Here is a 23,119-nt window from a genome sequence, read left to right on the forward strand (position 1 = left end):
TGATCAAAATTATGTCTTTGCAGGTCGTGTGTATGCTGTCTTGTCCAAAAGGGAAGGCAGAGTGTTACAAGAGGAGATGAAAGAGGGGACGGATGTGTTTATTATTAAGGCAGTCCTGCCAGTAGCAGAAAGCTTTGGTTTTGCTGATGAAATCAGGAAGAGAACTAGTGGCCTGGCCAGTCCGCAGCTGGTGTTCAGCCACTGGGAGGTAAAAATATCTATTCACTCCATCTGTTTTGGTGATCTATTTCCTGTAGATGTGGCAGACGGGAATAATAAGCGGAAAAGGTTAAGTTTTGGTCAAGACATTTGATTAATACCTTTTTGAGATGAAGAGGAAAAAAAGTAGCTTTATATTAGACTTACTTGCTTTTATAGATCTGCTGTTCAGAATGTATTTATATTTTTAGATGGGATTTTTTTTTTATTATTTCAATAGAAAGTAAGTCCTTCACAAATGAAACTTATTCTTCATCAATATGTTTTCCTGACTTTTATGTGCCTTTTTAACGAGTTCTCTGGTAAACTTGTTTGGGGAGTGGGAAATTAAAAAAAACACAAAACCCCTAACCTACCACTAATAGAAAATGTAACAACAAATCTAATACATATGAAAGTTAACCATTTAGGGGTTAGCAGACATCTAAGTCTGTTCCTTATATATTCCAAGTCAACATGTATTTTCATACAAGGCAAAGGGAACAGATTTCATTCTTTCAAAATTAATTCTGGTGATAGTAAGTGGAGGTGTCTACAAAATCATTCCCTTTGGTCATCTTTGTTGTTAAAGAAATGAAGACGTGAAAGTAAAGGTGTAAAGGAAAGATGCAAGTGGGAAAGCTGATAAGGAGTCTCATCAGCTGAGAGTGCGCTGTATTTTGTTGCTATGATGTGGATAGCAGATCTTCAAGGAGAAATAAAAAAAGTTGTACATCAGAGTTCCTTGTTTAAGACAAACAAACCTGCATTGTAAGGCTTCTTGGAAGACTCTACTGAAGGAGCCAAAAATGGGTTCAAGGGCAAGATTCAGTGGGTATAAGCTTTTCACATTAAATTTTTAAAATAACTAAAACCTAGGTTTTTCTGGGGTTTTGTTGTTGGTTTGGGGGTTTTTTGTTTTGAAATTTTTTTTTTTTAAGTCAGGTGCTCCTTTATTTGGTGTTAGGACCATAGAAACTTCTGTAAATGGATTAGAAAGTCTTTTTCTTTGTTTGTTTTTATTTAATATTCTGATTTATTTCGTGACCTCAAATGTCAGGCCTCCAAATACAAACAACTACAGATTTTTGAGGTCAGTAATACTCCGTGCAGTTGCCAGCTATGGTCCGTTCACCACTGTTTCTCTCCAAAGTATGTGCTGGGTTTTCACATGGTGTGGATTCTTCCTCATCTCCTGTAGCTAAATTGTCCTAGTAGGCAGTAGCAGTTAAATACTTAACTAGCAGTGTCTCTTTGTTAGTAATTGGAACTGCCTCAGGAATTTTATGCAGATGCCAATGGAAAAGGAGGATCTCTGCAAACCAGCCAAGTCATGTACTACCAGAAGAGTTGGGAATCCTTGAAACAGTACACTTGGAAAAGTACATTATGTCTTCCTTGGCAATGGTACCTTACGAGTGTTAGAAAATGCAGTGGACCAGGGACTTATCTCTTCTCTCTCAATATTAATACTGATTCATTTAATCTTCTTGTAACTAAGTCTGACTTCACCAAGAATCGTGGAGGGGAAAAACAGAGCTACACTGAATGAAAAAAAAAAAAGCACACCTCCCCACAGCCCCCAGTGGTGTACACGCAATAAAATAGATAAAGCAACAACTTGAGTATAGGGATCTAGGTGTACGCCAGTAACAGATTAGGCACCTCAAACCAATGCGTGTTGGCAGTATTGCATACAGTAGTTTTGTCAGTTTTGGATGTTCTCATTTGAAGTGCAGCTGGTGAGGTTTTGTGGCTTAACTGGTCTTTTGTCTGAACAGCCTCTGATATCAGTGCCCTAAAGGAATGTCAGTCAGAAGGACGTTAATTCGAGCTAACCATTGTTTTGTGCTAGTTTCTTTAGGATTTGTAGCTACTGTGTTCCAATACTAAGCAAAACATATACCCCTTGCCTCTCTGTCCTTCCCTTCTATCCCCAAACCTTGGCATATATGGCCGCTCTGTCAGATGTTATGAATTTCACATAAGAAAATGCTCACACGTAATTATAGATATGCATAGGAAAGGGAGATTTGAACAACTGGCAACATTTTCTAAAATTGACCCTCAGGAGAGATTATAGTTACAGCTAGTATGTTAAAATGTAGTGTTGGTAGGAAAAATGATTGTGTAAGCCAGTCACCTTTCCACCTGGCAAATCTGTTGGTGGGGAGGGTTGTTTTTTGTCACATTGAAAGTCATGCTCACATATTTTTGTCACAAAATAAGCCTTTTACTAAGCTACTAGCGATGTTGGCTCTGTACAGCAATGGCAGGGGGAGTGCATTCTACTCACACATCATCAGCAGAGTTGCTAAATAAATACACTTTTCAGAATCTCTCTGTACGACAGAGAAGCCTGAAAAAATGGGTTTGTGTCTCAGATCACATGAATACTTTGTAGAGCTTTTATCTGTTTATTTTTCTTTCTGTATTCTGCTAAAAACAAAACCAAACCCCCAAATAAAAAACTCTATCAGGTTTCATCAGGTATTAGGCATGACTCTGACATGCCTACATTACTGATGAGTTATGGTGATATATGTATATATGTGAGAAGCACCAGCATTTTATTTGAATCCCAAATATTTAATGTATCATTGTATAAGATAATATGATGTGAACTCTGTCTATATAATCTTACACTATTTTTAACTTAGTGCTAAAAATGGAAAGGGAGTGCAGTAGCTACTCTGTTTTGTTTTGTATTTCCTATGTTACTGACTATATGGCTGCTGCTTTAATTGCATACTTTCCAAACCCTTCCATGACATTCTGAATTAATTTTGTGTTAGTGGTGTTTTCTCAGTGTGCTTGGCTCATTAGCTGAGTACCTGGGACATGTAATTCTCTACACAGATTCCTTCTAATGTGTTCTTATCACCATTTTTACAGACAGTGAAACGGGAACTTTTGGGTATTTTGAAACTTTTAAACACTTAATGTCATGGAAATCACATGCATAAAGTATGTTTCAAGAAACGAGGTTTGAATTAATTTTTTTGTTATTGTTATATTTCATTAATATGATTGGTAGGTTGCAAACATAGGAAGGTAAATGATAGAGCCTACGTTTAAATGGAGCCATTTTGGTCTCTGTGGAAATGAAATTACCTTTTTTTTTTTTCTTCAGTTAATGAATGTATTTTGTATAGTTCCGATTGCTGCAGTCCCAGGAGACGGAGCAATACACGTATCGAGGTCTATCTTATCAGATACTCATTTTTTATTAATTTCTTCTGTCACGCTTATACAATTTATTCCTGCCTGTAGAGGACAGCACCAAATACCCATTAATGGGAGCTTTCAGTTTGGTCCCAGTTTAAACAAATTAATTTTAAAAGTTAATCAAGTATTTTCCTTTATGATATCCCTAGGCAAATGTTAAGTGTATTGGGTTTTCTTGGCCATATTTTCTTAGATTTCAATATAAACTTTCTTCTGAATTCTTAGCTTAAAATATATAACTTCAGGATAATTATGAACTCCTTGTATTTTTTCATATCCTTGAATTAATAATACACCTTCAATTAGTGTATGTTTTTGCCCGAGCCCGTTTCCTTTGTTCTCTCTTGATTCTCTGCAGTTACATCTTTCAGTCAGGTAATTTTATCTTAATCATAAGGTTCTTTGAACAAGAAGGTATTTGTGATTGCACAATGCTTAGAATAATGGAGCTCTAATCCCATTTGGGAAATCTGTGTTATAGTAAAAAAATAATGCGTGTGGCTCTATTCAGATGCTGATTGAATTCCCAGCAAGTGCGGGAATTGTCAAAGACATCTACTAGTTATAAAGTTGTGAAATGTATAGTGTTCCTGTTAACTCGCATCTTTTAAATTGCATAATGATTGGCTATTAGACACTTCTGTTCTTGTGGGGGGGGACATGGGTGAACTGTAAACACAGGTTAATCTGAATTCTTTTTCAGCATCCCTTCTAAGTAGAATAGTGTCTAGAATGTGCTTTAGGGCACTGGAGAAAAGTAAGAGAAGGACTGCATGTAATAAGTGGTAAGAATGTGAGGCATTCTGAATCTGGAAGTTTTATATTCTGAATTTTCATTCATTCCTTCCGAATTGTAAGTCATTTTACAGCTCAGAAGATGAGGGCTTAATATAGAAATTGATGGCTGAGATTGTTAGGCCTGCATTCAACAGGAAACAGACTAAGGTTACGAGTGAGACTTAAGAATCTGTGAATCTATACTAGGTTTGAACTGTAACTTTACGTATATCATTGTGCCTGTGACAGTTTAGGCAAGTAAATGAGTTTTAGGAGTTACCTGGAGCCTTTCCAATATGATGTCCTGCTTTTGGATGGGATAGAGTTAATTTTGTTGCTAGCAGCTGGTCTGGTGCTGTGTTTTGGATTTAGGATGAGAATAATGTGGATAACACACCGATGTTTTACTTGCTGCTAACTAGTCCTTACACTAAGTCAAGCACGTTTCAGCTTCTCATGCTTTACTGTCTGCGAACGCTGGGGGTGCACAAGAAGCTGGGAGGGGGCACGGCCGGGACAGCTGGCCCCGCTGGCCAAAGGGGTATTCCACACCGTATGACGTCATGCTCAGCATATGAACTGAGCTGGGCATTGGTCGGCGGGTGGTGAGCAATTGCATCGTGCATCACTTGCTTTGTATAGTCAATAATTTTTATAATAACAAATTATATTATTATTATTATTATTTCAGTTATTAAAGTGTTCTTGTTTCAACCCATTAGTTTTCTCACTTTTACTCTTCCAATTCTCTCCCTGATCCCACCGGGGTGGGGGGAGCGAGCAAGCGGCTGCATGGTGCTCAGTTGCCGGCTGGGTTTAAACCATGACATATGAAAAGCTCATTGTATTGGCCAGGCCCTCTGAAGGTAATTAAAATCATAAATAAAAGTGGTAGTGGTGTGGCTTTTAATTTTTCCTTTCAATACATATTTCTTAAGTAATAGGAAAAAATGCAACAGTAGAGCCACATGTCTCCTTTCTCCTTTCCAATTCCCGAATTCCTGTTTGTAGCTACTGACTGAAGTCAAGGCTAAAACTCAGCTGTCACTGATCGAGACACAAATAAGGATGATGCTCTTCAGCCAAAATAAACTTGTATATTTTATAAGTAAATGTATAAATGTTCACTATTACATTATTTATTGGAAGAGGAGTTCTCATATCTGACTTCAGGCATTTTTAGGCCTTGGCTGTCCCCTTTATATATTGTGAATGGGATCTCTGAATTATGAAATACTTTTGAATGCTCATTTTACTTTATAGGGAATCTAATCTCCTAATATATCTCTGTAGGTTAAACGTCTAAAATTTGACTGTATGTTATTCCGCATCCCCTTAAACCTCCTGTCTCTGAAAGAAAATGAAAAGTTACGAATCTATACTTTTTTGGATTTTTGAAGGTTTTGCAAAATGGCTATGGATATGAAATAAGTAAACTTTTCTGTTGGGTTTATAACTTCCATCTCTCTCGCTTGCTCTCTTTTTTTTTTTAATATTTTTGCAAAACCTTGTAATTAACAATCAAGAGCTGTTGAGAGAAAATACTTCTAAGGAATACAGAGAGAAATAAAATTGGGAGAGTTTTTTCAAGTTAGTTATGAAGACAGCAATCTGTTTTCAGGCGTTCTTTTAAATGCCTGTATAAAAGTATAGATAATAATCTTCAGAAGAAGATATATTGTGTTTATTTGTTTGATACATAAATTGATCTATAGTGATGCAGAGTGGCAGCATTCTGTGAAGCCAAGATTTGACTGCAAGGTAGTCAAACAATTCGTAAAAAGGGAGGCTGAAAGTTAGTTGTTGGGGTTTCTTTCTTTCAGGATGTGATATAGAGATTAGCTATTTATAAAATAGGCAAGGTGGTGCACAAAGTATTTGGTACAATGTGAAAGTTTGTGTTTTGACAAAATAACTGTGAATTGTTTTTATTTTGAGAACATCTATGTGTAGGTGCTTCTGTAAAATTCTTTAGCATATTGTAGATATTTCTCCTCCTACCCTCTGCAGCTTAATCCTCATCCCCAACATGATGCTTTGTGCAAGCATTTCAGGTGCTCAGCACTTCCCACAGTTACTCAGTACTCCAAAGCAGGAAAGGAGGTGATATCTGCTTTCACTGTGATGGAATGGGTGCTGCAAAATGGAGAAGCTGAATCTGCAGACAAAATTATCTTCCTTTCTGAATAGAAAGCATTTGGGGCCTATAAAGGCTTACAGAGGAATAAGATACCTGTTATGAAAGGGTTTTTCACTCAATAAAACCAGTAAGATCCCATAGTTGGTTAAAGGACAACCAAGAAAAGGCACAAACTTGTAGAATCTTTCCCTGAGACTTTAAGTTGTGGTTTCTTTCAAGGACAGGCTGAGATCCTGGATGCTTTGAAAGCAGAATGGCAAAATTAGTAATAAATTTTTACCTATTCTTCAGTTATATATTGCTGAGTGAAAGTATTTCAACACTGTAGTACAAAAATCACTTCAAAAATGGTATTCAGACTGTTCCACATTACAGGTTGTGGTGGCTCCTAGTCATATGCTAGCATCACAGCCTTTTACCTGGGGTTGATGGAATGCAACTATTGATGTGGAGGTTGCTTCTGAAGTTCCCAAATGTCATCTTGCAGCACCACACTTTCACGTGGAAGGAATGACTTGGAAAACTGCCTGTCCATACGGGCACTAGCATGGCATGTGTTTGGCAGTAGTGCGCTGCCACACTCACACTGCCAGCACGGCTTTCCTGACTCTGTGTGATACTTAAGGAAGGCCAGACTTACTGAGATAATGGGTCTTTCTGGATCTGAGGTCACAGGAGGAGTGTAGTCAAGAAATTAGCCTTTAGCCACTTTTGAGATTGTCATCTCCTTCCTGCCCCTGCCCCACGTCCCAAAAATGTACAAGGCACTGTTTAGAGCCTACCCCAGCCTACCTGACCTCAGTCTTACTGGTTGCAGTGCCCAGTGCTCTGTTCTGGAAGCACACTGCCAGTATCCAAATGGCCTTGCACCATTTGGTAATGCACTTTTACAGCATTACCCAGCTTATTACCAAAAACTCAGCAGATAACAGTTTTTCAAGGTCACATTTCACATAAACCTCTGCAAAGTTCTGTCATTTTACCTGAAACATAGAGGTGATTTCTGTTTGACAGGGATGCTTCAGACATCTAAGACATGTACATCAGCCATAACCTTTTAGTTGCATAGTCTATGTCATTGCTAAGTGATGGACACTATTTGAACTGTGAATGTTCTTGAAGTATCTTTCTAGCATCAATTTTTCTAAGGTAGAAAGGGTTCTGATACACTGAAGCCTAAATCATCTTTGAAATTGTGCATAATGGTTCTTCTGAATTTTTTTTTTAAAAAAGCGGCTGGCATAATGTTTTCCCTGGCATGCTAAGGGCTGCCAGTGGTAGTGCCCAATCACACAGAATTTAGTGGTTCTTGGATTTCTTATTAAGCAGTTGACAAAGGCCATGATGTTGCTTGCTGGTCTTAAAATCTTCCCTGGACAGTGTAAGACTGCTCTTTCTATTCATGATCCAACTAAAGCATTTTCCACGCTGATGGTATTTGGCTCAAAAGAAATTTTCTATCCTCATCAGGCAGTAAGGACCAGTAGGGGAAATGCTACTAGGAACATGGCTGCGTTCCCAGATCTGCATGACCTTTTGGATGAACTAGGCAGATCCCTTCTGTTTGCTTTTGATGCTTCTCTCAACCTTGTTTTGCATAATTAAGCTGCCTTAGGCAGAGACTCTTTCATACCATGGTTTTGTGAAATACACTAGACAATGGGACCCAGATCACTGTTGGAGCCATCTGGGTGCCACTGAAATGCAAATAATAAATCATCCTCAAATGAAGCCTTAATATTCCAAGTCCTCTTGAATTGGAAGTGATCTGTTCTAACTCAAATCTTATTGAAAAGTTTGATTAGCTTACGTAATAATTTGCAGAATTTAGTACACAGTGTATTGTTGTTCAGTATTAACATAGTATGCTCATAGTATTTGTACTTTTATGGATTATTACAGGTATTCAGACTATGTCTACTAAAGATGCAGGCATTTATTGTTTGAATAACTAATGTGTAGGTTGTTAGGCTAAAAGAAAATGACAGCTGTTTTGCCTATGCTACTCTGCATGCTGTTACTGAACAAGTCTTCTGAGACTTCATTGTTTGGGTGTGTTGGTTTGAATAGTTTTGATATTTAATGAAACATCTTACTTCAGAATGATTTCTTTTTCTCAGTAACACCCTTGCACTTACAGTATTTGAAGTAATCTATTCACTTCTTTTGAAATACCTAATCCCAGCTGACTTCACTATGAGCACTGTTTTATTTATACCTACAGTGGGCTCATAGCTCTGCAGTGAGCTATGGAACACACTCTTTAGCATGTATTTCACTGGATTTTGTGGGGTTTTTTTATCTTTTAAGCATAATGGGATTCTAGTGATTTGCTTATAGTCATAATTTAAACAAGTTATATCACCCAAGACTTTTATAAAGTGGTAAATGAAGATATTGTTAAACAATACTATTAAGGAACATTTCCATCACTTAAGAATTGCATTTACAGTAACAGATTTAAGAATTGTATCAGCTACTGTGCACTAATTCATTTTACTGCGTTGCATTTTATATGGCTGCATTTATAGAAAATTCTTGCTCTCTAATAGAGTAAATGCTGGTCCAGTGATCCACTACACAAATCTTGATTTTTAACTCACTTTTTAAAAGAAATTGTGTTCAGAAGAGTCTTGTGGTTCTAGTGTAGATATATTCAGTTGCGTTAACTAGGAAGCAGTAGCTGTCTTGCTGCTTTGTCGTGCATCATGTTCATTCTGGGCTGTTTGCAGTTAAGGCTGATGTTGTCCCCATCAGATTATTCTATGTTGAATAATAAATAAGCATAGGCCAGTGGCTAGTTTATGCTGCTAGAAAGAAAAATCCGCAAGTCCTAGCAAATGTTCCCAAATAAAATATATGCTGAATTTTCTGGTTGTCAAATCACACACAGTATGGTGGCACATTAAAATATACTTTGTCATAATGCTAACAATATCATCACGTCATTGGATTTACAGTGTGTTTCTCATAATATTGGTTCCTCTTGACATCTTTTGTCTGCTAAACTTGGGGTATAAACAGTTTGACTGTGATAATTTTCTTGTCACCCCTGCTCAGTGGTTCCCTGGCACACAGGCAGAATGAGAGGTAGACTAAAGACCTTTGATAGAACGGTAACTGATTTGCTGGATTCACTTGAAGTTTTTCAGCTGTGAAAGGCATGATATTTTGAATTTCCAGTTCTGTTTTGATTAAAGCTTCTGTTTAAGAGTGTAACTTTTTGAAAAAACACTGTTAAGATGCTATCACATTTGTTTTTAAAATGAACCATAGGCTATATGTTTTAGTTTTGTACTGAAAAATTAGTATGTGGAAACATCTAAATAATTTTAAATTAAAAGTGACAAGAAACATAGAATAAATGATGTTTGTGGGAGTCTTTTCTGCTTTGATCCTGTGGCTCTTCCAGGGTCCACAGTAAATGTCCTCTGTTAAATGGCTACATCATATTCCAGAAGGATTGGTCCATTTAGAACCTAATTAATCATTTAGGACTTTATCCAGACAAAAAACTCAATTTCTGTCACAGATTCTAGAGTCATCCCTGTGCAGTTCCCGTGAATACAAACAATAGCTCAGAGTCTAAAAAGCTTCTCAGCTCTGATTTCAGGAAACCCAGACCCACCATTCTGACAGCTACTATTGTAAGCAAATTGATGACAATGCTTTTGGACCAGTATGCGGAAACATTTTTTTCCTTTTGCTTGCTTGCACTGTATTCAGAGTATGGGGGAATGATGGATGCCACCTGCTGTATGAATTTGCTTCGATTAATTAATATGATGTGAATAGAAGAGGGGCAGTCTAGTCTGTGCCCTCACCTTCACTTACAGAATCAGAACTTCTAAAAAAGAAAACTTCGTACTTGAGTCTCAGCATCAGTAACACCTGTGTAGTTATATTAGGGTTACATTAACAAGACTATTTGCTGACTTCTTAAAGCAGATGCACAGCTGATGCCCCAAGTTCCGGCTGACTCAGTAATCTGGTTTGCTCTTTCTCATTACTACCATGGTGTGATAATACAAATAGCGTTCTAATTAACCTCATCTTTTTGCAGTGTGTCTGCACCATTCACATAGGTCTGATCTCTTAACAGAAATTTTCAAATGACACCTAACATGCTCTAGAAAGCAGTATATAGTGCCTGGATTACTTAGGTTGAGAAGCAAAGCTAGGCCCTGTGGGTACTGAGGTGGCTTTTGAAACCTAATTTATGTCTCTTTACAGTGCTGCTCTGCATCAAGTAGCAGTGCAAGGTTCACTCAGGATTCTGTTGTCCCGTCGTGCAGTGAGTTTGCAGGTTTACCCTTGCTGGCTACGAACTTGCTGACTAGTAAATACTAAATAGTATTTAGTATACATTTGAGCCTCCTGTTATGTTGGCTTTCCTGAGAGCTCTAAAGAATTATCATCAGTGGAAAAAGTATCCAGTGCAAAACTTCAGTTAACATTAGCAGAACAAGTCTTTCATAAATTATTGAAAGAGCCAGTCTGTCAAACCTGGGGATTTTCGTAATTGCCCATTACTACAGTATTGTCGCGATTTAATCCCAGCCGGCAACCTAAGCACCACGCAGCCACTCACTCACTCCTCCCTGGTGGGATGGGGGAGAGAATCAGAAGAGTAAAAGTGAGGAAACTCATGGGTTGAGATAAAGGCAGTTTAATAGGGAAAGCAAAACAAGGAATTCATTCCCTCCTTACCATGGGCAGGCAGGTGTTCAGCCGTCTCCGGCAAAGCAGGGCTCCATCGTAACATCACAACATCCCAAGTAATGGTTACTTGGGAAGACAAAATGCCATCACTCTGAATGTCCCCGCCTTCCTCCTCCTTCCCCCACCTTTATATGCTGAGCATGACGTCTTATGGTGTGGAACATCCCTTGGTTCAGCTGGGGTCAGCTGTCCCAGCAGTGTCCCCTCCCAACTCCTTGTGCCCCCCAGCCCCTCGCTGGTGGGGTGGGGTGAGAGGCAGAAAAGGCCTTGACTCTGAGTAAGCCCTGCTCAGCGACAACTAAAACACCCCTGTGTTATCCACACTGTTTTCAACACAAATCCAAACCATAGGCCCATACTAGGTACTCCGGAGAAAATTAACTCTACCCCAGCCAAAACCAGCACAAGTATCTAAATATTTACAGATAGATTAGAACTGTAGGTTCAATTTTGTATACTTTAGGACTCCTCTGTTGTGTTCATTCTTCAAGAACCACTGTTCCACTGTTTCTTTCTGGGCATAACTTCTGGGTGTTAGATTTCTTGCTAATGTAAAAAAATAACTTCATCAAAGGGGATAGCAACAGCCTTTTAAGTTCTCAGTTCATAGCTGCATAATCTCTGTCAGCAGTACTGTCTGGAGCAAATCCATTGAGCATGAATCATCTTTTCTTATTCATGTGTTCTTGGACTTAGAAATTTTTGTTTGTTCAGCTCTTTAGGCAGATCATGAATGGGGAAGCCCCTGGTGTTTTTCCATTATTAAGATGTTCAGTATGAACATCACTACAACTTCATCAAGTCAACATGCAAATTTTGCCCAAAACTTGGAAAAACCCCCGTAGTCTTCACTGCCCCTTTTCTTTAGCGCATAAAATAATGGTAAAACTTTCAAGCTCTCCAAGAGTGGGAACCACTATTTTTTTATTGATGTAAGCTGTCAAGGAATCACCTTTAAGTTTTGAGGATTGATTATAAGGCCCTGTACAAGACATCAGAATGGGTATGACTCAGGCAGATTCTTCTGTGGTTAGACAGTCCTTACTTATATGTTAAAAATAAATGTAGAAACATTTGGAAAGCTAAGTTTCATACCGTTTATTTCTGAGCTCTGCTTGCTTTTGGTTTTCAGCCAGACAACCCTAGGCATAGTCATTTCTCACCTAAATAATTGAGATTGGATGTCACTTTCAGCACATGAGGAACATTCCACTTAATTTACCAGGACTATGTATATACTTAATTGTAACAAAGTAGAACTATTTTTGTTGGTTTAGGGGCTTAACATACTATTTTGCAGGATTGAACCTAATTCAAAATAGCTGTCTTCTGCCATAGTAATTTTCCGAACTCCCCATAAAGTGTAATTGGTTTGATTGTGTTAGGTGTTATTTAACATGAGGTATTAAATTAGGACTTTACAACTGTTGATGTTTCTGGGGGAAATTGTCCATCTTAAGCCATCATTTTTTAATTCCTGTTTTTGCTAATTTGTGTAACTTAAATAAGATTTAAGAAATTTTGCTTGGTTTGAAATATCATATGGCAATTAAAAGTATTTGTTAGAAGAAAAAATTTATAACACCAGAAAAGGTTTATAATGTGAAGCTAAAAGTGGTAGGTTAGGGAAGTTTGTTCCCTCCTTGCCAGCTATTAATGTTTGTTCTAATATTATATATTTCAGAAATTATTATAGACTGATGTCCTCAATTATTGTCATAACTATCATGATTGTTACAGTAACTAATACTCGTTTGCACTCTTTTTTCCGTGAGGATTTTGTTTAAGAAAAAGATACAGTATTACCTTTGGCTTTTTAGTAAAAATCTATTACTTGTAATTGCATCTTGTGAGGAAATATACAATCTACAATCATTTAGGTGGAATAAGTATTTTTGAAATTTGCAACAGAACCTGAGTAACATAATATGGTCAATATTGCAGAAATGCAGAAAAATGCAACTGAATTTGAAAAGCTATCGTGGACTTCTTATGGCAAATGCTACGTAGTGGACCTTAACTCTTGTTTTCTGCTTAGATAGCTAATTGCAGTCTTTCTAGAAAACTATCTGTCTACTTTCATATTGCTCTACTTCAGAAATTGATTACCTGAAATGTATTAATAAACCTTTATAGTACTTTACCTTTTTTTTTCTTTTTATAGATCATTTCAAGTGACCCATTCTGGGTACCAACCACTGAGGAAGAATATTTGCACTTTGGGGAAAAGGCAGACTCAGAGAACCAGGCCCGCAAGTACATGAATGCAGTAAGAAAGCGAAAGGGACTTTATGTAGAAGAAAAAATTGTGGAGCATGCTGAAAAGCAAAGAACTCTCAGTAGAAATAAGTAGCTGTGTCTGCTTCCTTTCTCTTCTGAATCAGCTAAGTGCAGGTGGATTATTTTCTATGCAGCAGGTTGAAAATTTCATCTGGACTTTGTTCTTTGACACCACTTTTCTTATATGCTGTAATGTCTGTGGCTTATGTTTTAATAAACTTAAGCCTTCCAACTTTTATACAGAGAAAATATTTATTTAAATAAAATATAGGCATATTAATTGCAATTGGTCTCAATTTTTGAAGCTTAGTGCCCTGTTGAACTTTCTCTCACAGGGTTAGGAGCTCCTAATTTAATTTGTTTCTTTCTGATTTATCAGATGTAATTACAGTTAGAGCTGGTTAGCTAGTTTGTTGCAAATAAACTATGCACTGAATTTAGCTCCTTAATGGTTTTGGCTCTGTTTTTTAAATTTCTTTTCATTTCTGTAATGAATTTGTTACTCAGCGGTACTTTCCATAGTTACCTATATGCAAATAGATGTAAGCCTATTAAGAGTTTCTAAACTATTTGCTTTACTCCATTCCTCATGTAAGTAGTTATAAATCAGTAATGTATCTTCTTTAAATCAGTGGGCCAAAATAGCACATGTGGAAGACTAAACACTGCAAATCAAGCAAGATTTGTCTTTTTCCCTCCTTAGAACATATCTTATCCTAGGCTGGAAGCTGCCGTCTCTGAACTAGGCACACAGCTACCTCTGCCAATCCTGTGTGAGTGTTCATAGACTCTTGCAGGAGTTTCTACCCATTCAGCCTGTTGTCTTGAATTCAGTGAAGGGAAACACTTGCAAAAATAGACAAAATGTCTTGCAGTTTACAGGTGTCTAGGATGCAGAAGGCTCCAAAATGATTCAGACCAAGACTAAGAGGAAAAAACATTCTCACAGGGTGTAAGTTTTAGTTAGAAAAATTGAAACCTTGGGTGGAGGAGAAACATGAAGGTTAAAACTGAATAGACTGAAAGACTGGATAGATGAGTGTCCTTGAAGAGTTTCTAATATTTAGTTAAATGAATGGGAAATAAGTCCTTAAATCTTGTGCCAGTTGACTTTCTGCTACCTCTTGACTTCGCTAATTGCAGAGTTCTGTTTCAGATAACTGTGCAAATATATTGTCCTTTTCTTTCCAGACTATACCCGTTTCTTTAATTTGTGATTGTCTTGTACTCCTTCAGCACCTGCTTGGTCTCTCTGAATAAATATTCTGGGAGTGTCAATTAATTCAGCAGGCAGAATTTACTTGTATCAGTTTTCCTTCTCATGGGAAAGAAAACTGTTACTTGTTTCACAAGTAGAATGATTTTGAATGCTTAACTTTTATTTTAAATAGCAGCCTCCTCTTTTCCAGCATGTTTGCTTTCATTATGGAAATGTTTCCCTTTAAGATTGTATTTATGAATTATTCAAGCAAATGAAATATTTACCTTCCTTAGAAGGTTGTTCCATAAACTGCTGTTGTTTTGCAAGAGGTGTCTGCACAGCAGCCCTATTAGAGCTTGTACAAACATACTTACGTAGTTTGGGCACTGCCAGCTGGTATAGCCGTGGAAGGCATGGTAACTTACTGGAGCCTGCAAAAAACAGTTGAGACATAATTGTTTGTAATGAGACCTCGGCTAATACAGCTACCCTGCTAGCGGAACGCAAGATAGAGTTAGGGATGTCTGGCCTGCAGTCAAAAAGGTGCTTGAATAGGTGACATAGAGATTGACAGGTTGGTCATTGTTATGACTGCATAATTGTTAACTGCAATCTACTGCCTTGAATAGGCAGAAGAAGCATTAACATAGGTTTTAAAAGATCTAACAACAGCATTCATATTTTGTTACGGCATATTTTCAGATGTCATGTCAAACAGCATAAAGATGATAATTAATTCAGAATGTTGCCACACCATTATTGGTAAAGAGCAAAAACTCCACTAACTGGCAGAAGAAAATCAAACCAACCTGCAAGAAGTGCTAGCAGCAATATTTGAGATCTGTTTTCTTTAGTAACAGCTACTAGTGGGAAGACAATCTATTTGCTTATGTGCCATGAATCTCTAACCATTTTCCTCTGGATTATTCAAAAAGTAACTTGATGTGGCTGCTTTTCCCCAGCCTTGTTACACATACATAACACTATGACATAATTTTGGATAATCTCTGCAAAGTGGGATAAATAACTTGCTGATGGAGCAAGCCATTATATTATTTCATTTTCTATTACCAGCTTTATTGCTAAATATAATACATACCTAAAATAAGCATACAGAGCTTTTAAAATATTTTATATGTGTAAATGTTCAGTACACTTTTAACTTTCTAAAAACTGTGTACTCAGTTGATGTGATTTGGCTATTGGCTTTAGTAGAATCAGGGGTCCTTACAGTGGATAATGTATAAAAACAACAGTCAGCTTCTGGTAATATTTATTGGAGAATGATAATTATTCACTGGGCAAGCCATATGATAATCCAAACGAATCGCCTTTGTAGAGAGAAAAAACAAAAATAGGAGCTAGGTTTCCCAGAGAAGAATAAAGACCAAGCAGGGGCCAGCAAGCCCCTTTCTCTTGTCTCTGGCCATGTTTTTACCTTCTTGCTGTACAAATCTTTCATTTTCTCAAGTACTAGTAATCTTAGGTGACTCACCATTTTTTTCCACATTTTTTTTTCTTTCAACAAACTTCACTTATATTTTAAAGCAGAAGTCCAAAAGAGAAACCAAAGTAGAACTGGAATCTGTGCTGTATTTTCTCTCCTACCCCTCTTTCCATGTTAGTTTAGGACTTCAGCTGCAGCCTCAATATTACAGTTGATGAGGACAGAGACACCAGAAAAGCACAATATTTCTGTACCAAAAGATGTAGTTCCCAAATTAGGTCTCAATAACCTGAGGAACTAACTATTCTTGTCTGAGACACTAATATTTGGAAGCTTATTCTGTGGGAAATAGAGTGTGTCACTCCTTCATGAAGTCAGCTGCCGTGCTAACAAGAAGAGAGAAACATGCAACGTTTGAACTGAATGCTGTACTTCTGATAAAAGAACATTTAGAGCATGGAAGAGTAGCTGTGGCTGTAAGTGATTTTGGAATGCTTTAGTAGATTGAATACTTACTCTGGTAGTGGAGGGGTCCTGGCAAAATTCTTGGACTCCAAATGGCCATTATTTTGAGTTGAAACTCTTTTTTAACAGTTTGGGGTTGGTTAAGGCAATCAGAATCATAAATGTCGTTTATGTTTCCCACAGTGCATGGTAGAACCCTCTGCTTTTCTGTGCGTGGTGTTAGGTTATAAATATATGGAGAAAGCCATAATAAGCCTATAGGAAGGTTGTGGGCAGCACAGTTCAAATACCTTGCAATCTTCTTGAGTAGTCCTTCCAACAGTATGAGGGGAGAGGTGGGTCAAGTCAGGCATTACAACAGATGACAAATAAGCAACAAGATTCCTCTCATGAAAAGCTGTGGGCAGAAGAATTCTTTAATGTTACTTGAGGAACCTTTAGTTGATCTTTCAGACAGCCAGATTAAAAGCGAACCTTAAACTAATGGGTTTGGTACACATAGGCCTGGCATATTGCCATGCCTGAGAAAAAGTATGGTTTTGTGGGTTCAAGGAGTCACCTGTTTGTGCAACTACTAGAGACACATGAGGATGAAAGAACCTCAGCTTTTGCTAAGTGCTTGCTTGTTCTTTGTTTCCACAGACTGGGTGAGGGGAATAAATGCCTCCAGTATAAATGAGAAACTCTTACTTTACACAGGAGGTGAATAACACTGTACTTGGAAATTCTGGGAGTAAAACAGGACTCTTGATTAGAGAGGTCTTCCTCAAGTATATCTGTCTGAAACTTTCTTCATTTATAAACCTAGTGCCAGACAAGTACCATTAACAGATGAAACAACTTGAAGAATAGAAGCTTGCAGATCTGCTTAAAATCTTCCACAATGTGACTTGGCAGCAGAACTCAAACTGGGGATTCAGGTGACTTTTCTCCTGGCCATGATCACATCAGCCTGAATTCTTTGGGCAAGGTATCTTGAGAGGTTTGCTTCTTCTATTCTTCTCCTTTCTAACTTTAGTTTGGTTCGAAATGCTATGTAGACTTTTCTGTGTTTCTTCCTAGTTTCCTTTGGAAGCAGAAATAGAAGTAGAAGAGCATGTGGAGGAGAGGGTTATTTTGTCAGCACCGTTTTTTTAATGATTGGTTTGAATTCTCACATAGCTTCTGATTCATTTTGGTTCTTGTTCCTACCAGACTGCCTGTGAAAACTCAAGAGTTGAAACTAGGCAAGGGAGTATAGTTTTCTTTGTTGCATCATATATAGGATAAGGAGAGTCAGGAAAATAGTGATAAGGTCTTTTGTTGTGATGTTGACACATAATCCTTTGATATTCATAAAATGTTTTGAAATCTTTCCCCGGAGGGTGTTAAATGTTAATGATTTTCTTTTTCTACAGCTTACTACAAGATCCATGCTTACAGGATGCCTTTAAAAACTTCCATCAACTGATACTACTTCTGATATGTAAAATACATGGAGATGAAACCAATTCTGAAACATGATTTTAAAGATCAAATATTTACATAAAATTTCTAGGTAGTAAATGTTCTCTTAATACTGTAATTTGAGGGGGTTGCATTATTATTCTCTTTTGTGTATAGCTAAACTTTTCTATGGATCTAAAAGCCTTTTAATAAAATTTGTATATAGTATAGGGAAAAATGAGCTGAAAACAAATGTTTTAAGCTACGAAGTATTTTTAAAAGCATGGATGCACCAAAGCTTTCAGTATCAGACAGGAATATATTCTTCCTGTATTTCCCCCCCCACCGTCCCCATACAAATCTTTTTAGAATATGCAGAAAGCCAAGTAAATACACATTCTTGTTTGAAGCGGCTTTTTTTTTTATTTTTGACCGTCAAGTATACAGTTGAATTCTTCAGATTCACTTATGACATGTCCGCTGTGACTGAGGGGTATAAACATCCACATTAGTGGTGTGACCAGACACAAGGTGTTTTTAGGAAAAGCTGATGCCATTTCCATAGCCATAACTCAAGCTTCCTAGGAATTTTCTGCAGAGTGGGATGCAGAGGAGTTGTGAAAGGTTGGCAGGATATGGAGTAGAATGTCTTGTTTTAAACCATGCATAGATATGTTTGTAAAATGATAAAAAGTGCTATTCTTCACCAATTTGCAGTTTTACTCCTCAAATTTGCAGTATCTGTGATTTGCTTCTTTAGTAGAGACCTGAGAAGGAAAATACTTAGAGTGTTAATGCGAGATGTCTGTGTAGGCCTGGCTAATTTTCCTGGTTCTTAGACAAATAGTTTACATGCAATATAAAACATTTGCATGTAAATACCATTCTGATTTAGCAGTATTCTTTAATTTTCATCTCTTATCTACTTGATGTGGCTTAGTCATACTCTCTATTGTGAGTTGTGCTTTTTGACTTGTTTTATGCTAGCTTGGATCTACTGAAAAGTAGATAAGAAAAATTAATATTGATTTTTATAGTTTCTATCAATAAACTGATCTGAAATGTTGGGCGTGGGGCATTGGTCTTTACAGCTGTATCATTCCATGATTATAAAACTCCTGCAAACCATGACTAACAGGAGGAAAAAAGGAGATACCATGAAGTAGTGTAGTTTGGGCTGTTTGGCAGAGGCTTTTCTGTTTTAACATGCTGTTTTCCTACAGGTGCTTTACTTATTTATTTGTTGTTAATGTATCCTTCCTTCTCCTCTACTCATCCCTTCTCCTTCATTTCCTATTTTACCAAGGATCCAACTCCATAACCCCCATGGATTCTTTGGAGGAATATTTATATTATCAACTTATTTACTGCTTTTTACTGAAACTGCTTATCTTCATAAAGACTTGCTGATTCTGGAATTTGAACAAAAAACCCACACCAAACCCCACATGAGCAAAATTCAGTGGTGTTTTCCTGTTAGCATTTTTGATGGCCATATAAAAGTCTTGGCCTTCACCCTTAAAAAAGTGGCATGTCTCACTGTTCTCCAGTGAGATATCTAGATGTATTTTTCCCTAGACAAGCTGCTGGTGTAAAAGGTTAACAGTAAATAATAATCTGCACAGGCAGCTGAAAAAAAAAAAAGTCAAAAGAATCTATAGCCTTTTAAACCCTGCATTTCCTACATGCTCACAAACACATTTGCTATCCCACAAGAGGGAGGGGAATTCAGTAATGTTATGCTACTTTTTTTGTGAAGTGGCCACAAAGCACAGCTAAAATATGCATCTTCTCAAGTGGAATTAAAAATGGGAGGCAGATTGATCATCATCACCAATTCAGTGCTGGCTTTTTCCCATCTGTGGAGAGCTCTTTCCAGAATTTCTCATATGGTTCTTTTACACTGTAATAAATTAAGTCAGGTAATGAATAAATCACTCTTGTTTCATTGCTTTCTGAATGATTTATGCCAGTGCAAACTGCTACCCTGGAATATTCTGTCATGTGTTTTGCTGTAGCAAAGGCCTCAGACTTAGAGACACGTCTTAAGAAACTTTCTGGCCTTTGTGATGACTCCATGAGAGTTATGTGTAGCATTGTCCCCTCTACCATATTCTCCTGAAAACATATTCTCTGGATTATAGCTTGCTTAAAAAAGAAGGAAAAGCCCACAATCTTAATGTAACGAGAAGGGTGTGGAGTAAGCAACAAGCTTTTTAGAGGGGGGTTAGTACAAAATGATCCCTGGCCTTCTAACTCAGTGTGCCCTACGAAAGCAATTTTTGAGAAGGCTGATCGTTGTCATGGTTTAGCTCCAGTCAGCAACCAAGCACCATGCAGCCGCTGGCTCACTCCCCACCAGTGGGACGGGGGAGAGAATCAGAAGAGTGAAAGTGAGGAAACTCATGGGTTGACATAAAGACAGTTTAATTGGGAAAGCAAAAGCAGCACGCGCAAGCAAAGCAAAACAAGGAATTCATTCCCTCCTTCCCATGGGCAGGCAGGTGTTCAGCCATCTCCGGGAAAGCAGGGCTCCATCACATGTAACAGGTACTTGGGAAAACAAATGCCATAACTCTGAACGTGTCCCCCCTTCCTTCTTCTTCCCCCAGCTTTATATGCTGAGCATGACGTCATATGGTGTGGAACACCCCTTGGGTCAGTTGGGGTCAGCTGTCTCAGCCGTGTCCCCTCCCAACCCCTTGTGCACCTGGCAGAGCATGGGAGGGTGAAAAAGGCCTTGACGAGTGTAAGCACTACTTAGCAACAACTAAAACATTATCAACACTGTTTTCAGCACAAATCCAAAACATAGCCCTATACTAGCTACTATAAAGAAAATTAACTCTCTCCCAGCTGAAACCAGGACAATCATGTTGAAAAGAAAGATTTAATCATGCTTAAAGAGGATTTAACAAAGTCTGTGGCAGCTTCAGGAGTCCATTTGCTTCATCTGAAGGCAGTATAACTTTTTGGCTAGACTTATGACCTGAATACTCTCAGATTTTACTCCTTTGTTCAAAGGGGAGGATGCAAAGTCAAGTTCAGTCATGTAGGAGTAGGGACTGATACGACAAAAGAAAACCTGAAAAATTTTTACGGCAGGAGTGATACAACCATTAAGCAGTGGTTTCTGGTTGCCTGTAATATATGTGTTTGACTGTAAGTCCTTTTTTTATTTTTCTAATGCTCCTTTAAATTGTGATTTTGTAACAATCAACCTAATTCCAAAGGCTGATTTATTTGGTTAGTGATACAGACATATCCAGAGCCAACTGGTGCTGAAATTCAGTATCAGACATGCTATGGAGCATACTTGCAGTTAATTGTTTTCTGTCTTTCATCTCTTGTCATGGTAGCATTTACCTTTAGGAGGTCAAGAGAATGGCTTTTTAGAAGAAAAAAACTGGCATTGCTTCATGGAGTGACTGACAGAAGGAGCTGTGTAAGTGGCAGCTGAAGCTGCACTTCCCCTGGAGACTAGGCACAGTATGTTCATGGCAAGTGCTGCTATCACTGGTCTGGGGATTGAAAGCTGATCCTATTTATGAATCCATGTCTTCTTGTAATGTTGCTGTCATGCAGTATGAACAGCTTAGGAAGGTTATTTTAAATTAACCTTCCTGTGTTAAAACAATGTCTAGTCTGTTCCTATCACATCCAACATTGCAAGCATCAAGGCCAGTGAGTAATTCGACTGCAGCTGGTGTGAAAGGGAAAGGCTGGAGAAGAAATGTAAAAATGCTGTGGAAAAAAAATAACATCTCACTTGTATGGGTGCCTTTATAGCAACTGTTTTAATTGCATAATGGGATTGCTTTGTTGCTCTAGAAGCGTTCAATAATAGATAGTGTGTAAGTACACTGTATGGAAGATATGTTGCCTTGACAGGCTTAGAATATAATCACCAGTCAGAGCATGCCTTCTGTATAGCCTTGCCTCTGCAAAGGAAAGCATGAAGAAACAAGACTGTGTAGCTTGTTTCTCTGTCTCCCTTGCTGTCCTGTAGATTTCACAGAAGCCCCTTTACTGTGGCAGGCTTATCATTTCAGGGAGGGTGGCGGAAAGGAACTGTGCATTCCCAGCAGCAGAAATTCCCTGGGTACCATTTTACTGACTGTATAGAAAACAGCTCTGAAAAACATTTTTAAGACAGGCCCCATCAGTGAATCATGGCTTCTATTGAATCTTGCTGCTGGGACAGGTGGAGCCTTGAAGATCTGTAGATACCTGCATGCAAGAATATTTGAAGGGATGTTTTTCTGAGATCCGCAGCCTGCATGAGGTTGGGCGGCCCAGGCTCACGAAATTACAGAGTTTACTCTCTTCCAATGTAAGAGAAGGCTATACGGGAAACTCCTTAATTCTTTTCTTGTTCTTGTGGTTCTCAGTTGAGTACCCCGAAGTTCAATACTGCTGGGCACATGAAGAAGCCTCTGCCAACCTGAGCTGTAAGAGATTGAGCTATAGAAGAGTGAAGTACAGTAACTGTCCTGCTTTTTCTGATAGCTGTCACTTGTGCTTGAGCATATTATCAACATAATTTTTTCCAAGCCAATGAGAAGATGTTAAAACTGTGGTTGACAAAGGAAAATGGTGGCTGATGAGCTGGGCTGCTCTTTTGCTCTAGAGCTTGCAGGTAACACAGTTCAACTCCTTCTGGTCAGAGAAATATATTTCCTCATAGCTGCATCTTCTAAACATGTCTGAAAGGTGAAATAACTTTAAGGTTCCCTTGCTTTTGTTGTATAAACAGATTTAGTACGATAATAGCAGTTTGGACTTGAGCAATGTCATTGTCGTATTATGTGTGGTTCACTCTAAGACAATCAAAAGGGACAAGCTCCCCAGTCCATACTGTTGGCCATGTTAACCCAGAGAACGTGCATCCTGTGAGGAGGCAGCCAAAGGAAAACAGAAGCTGAAAGAGTTCAAGTTGGATATTAGCTTTAACCTTGGTTGGAAGGAGCAAAGGAGCTGTTCAGTGAAGATGATCACTGAGCAGTTGGAAGAATCACTGAACAGTATGAAAATAGTCCATATTTTGTCAGACACTCTTCAGTGCAGCCATGTGACTGGCATGGCATTTGCGTTGCTGGGGCAAATTGACTCCCTTGTGTTGCTTCCTCAGAGGATATGTACTTCTTTTGCAGCTGATTGCATGGAAGTGTGGTATGTAGTACAGCCTAGCCTTCAGTTTTTAGTAGGTACATAATGAGATTTAGGACCAGAATCT

At 38.1% G+C, this 23,119-nt stretch overlaps 1 protein-coding gene and 1 long non-coding RNA gene across 2 annotated transcripts in view; one reads left to right on the forward strand and one right to left on the reverse strand.

The window, feature by feature from the left end:
- EFL1 (elongation factor like GTPase 1) overlaps positions 1-13,794 on the forward strand; it is an 83,008-nt gene extending 69,214 nt beyond the window's left edge. The window contains exons 19-20 of the mRNA XM_075100510.1: positions 24-208; positions 13,230-13,794. Coding sequence (XP_074956611.1) covers positions 24-208; positions 13,230-13,418 — 374 coding nt within the window. The 3' untranslated portion in view covers positions 13,419-13,794. The remainder of the gene's footprint in view (positions 1-23; positions 209-13,229) is intronic.
- A 4,498-nt stretch (positions 13,795-18,292) lies between these two features.
- The window catches only part of LOC142060380 (uncharacterized), a 42,630-nt gene continuing 37,803 nt past the window's right edge, over positions 18,293-23,119 (reverse strand). Inside the window, exon 4 of the long non-coding RNA XR_012661719.1 lies at positions 18,293-18,650. This is a non-coding gene — a long non-coding RNA (uncharacterized LOC142060380). The remainder of the gene's footprint in view (positions 18,651-23,119) is intronic.

The sequence above is a fragment of the Phalacrocorax aristotelis genome, chromosome 7, assembly GCF_949628215.1.
Source record: "Phalacrocorax aristotelis chromosome 7, bGulAri2.1, whole genome shotgun sequence".
NCBI lineage: Eukaryota > Metazoa > Chordata > Aves > Suliformes > Phalacrocoracidae > Phalacrocorax > Phalacrocorax aristotelis.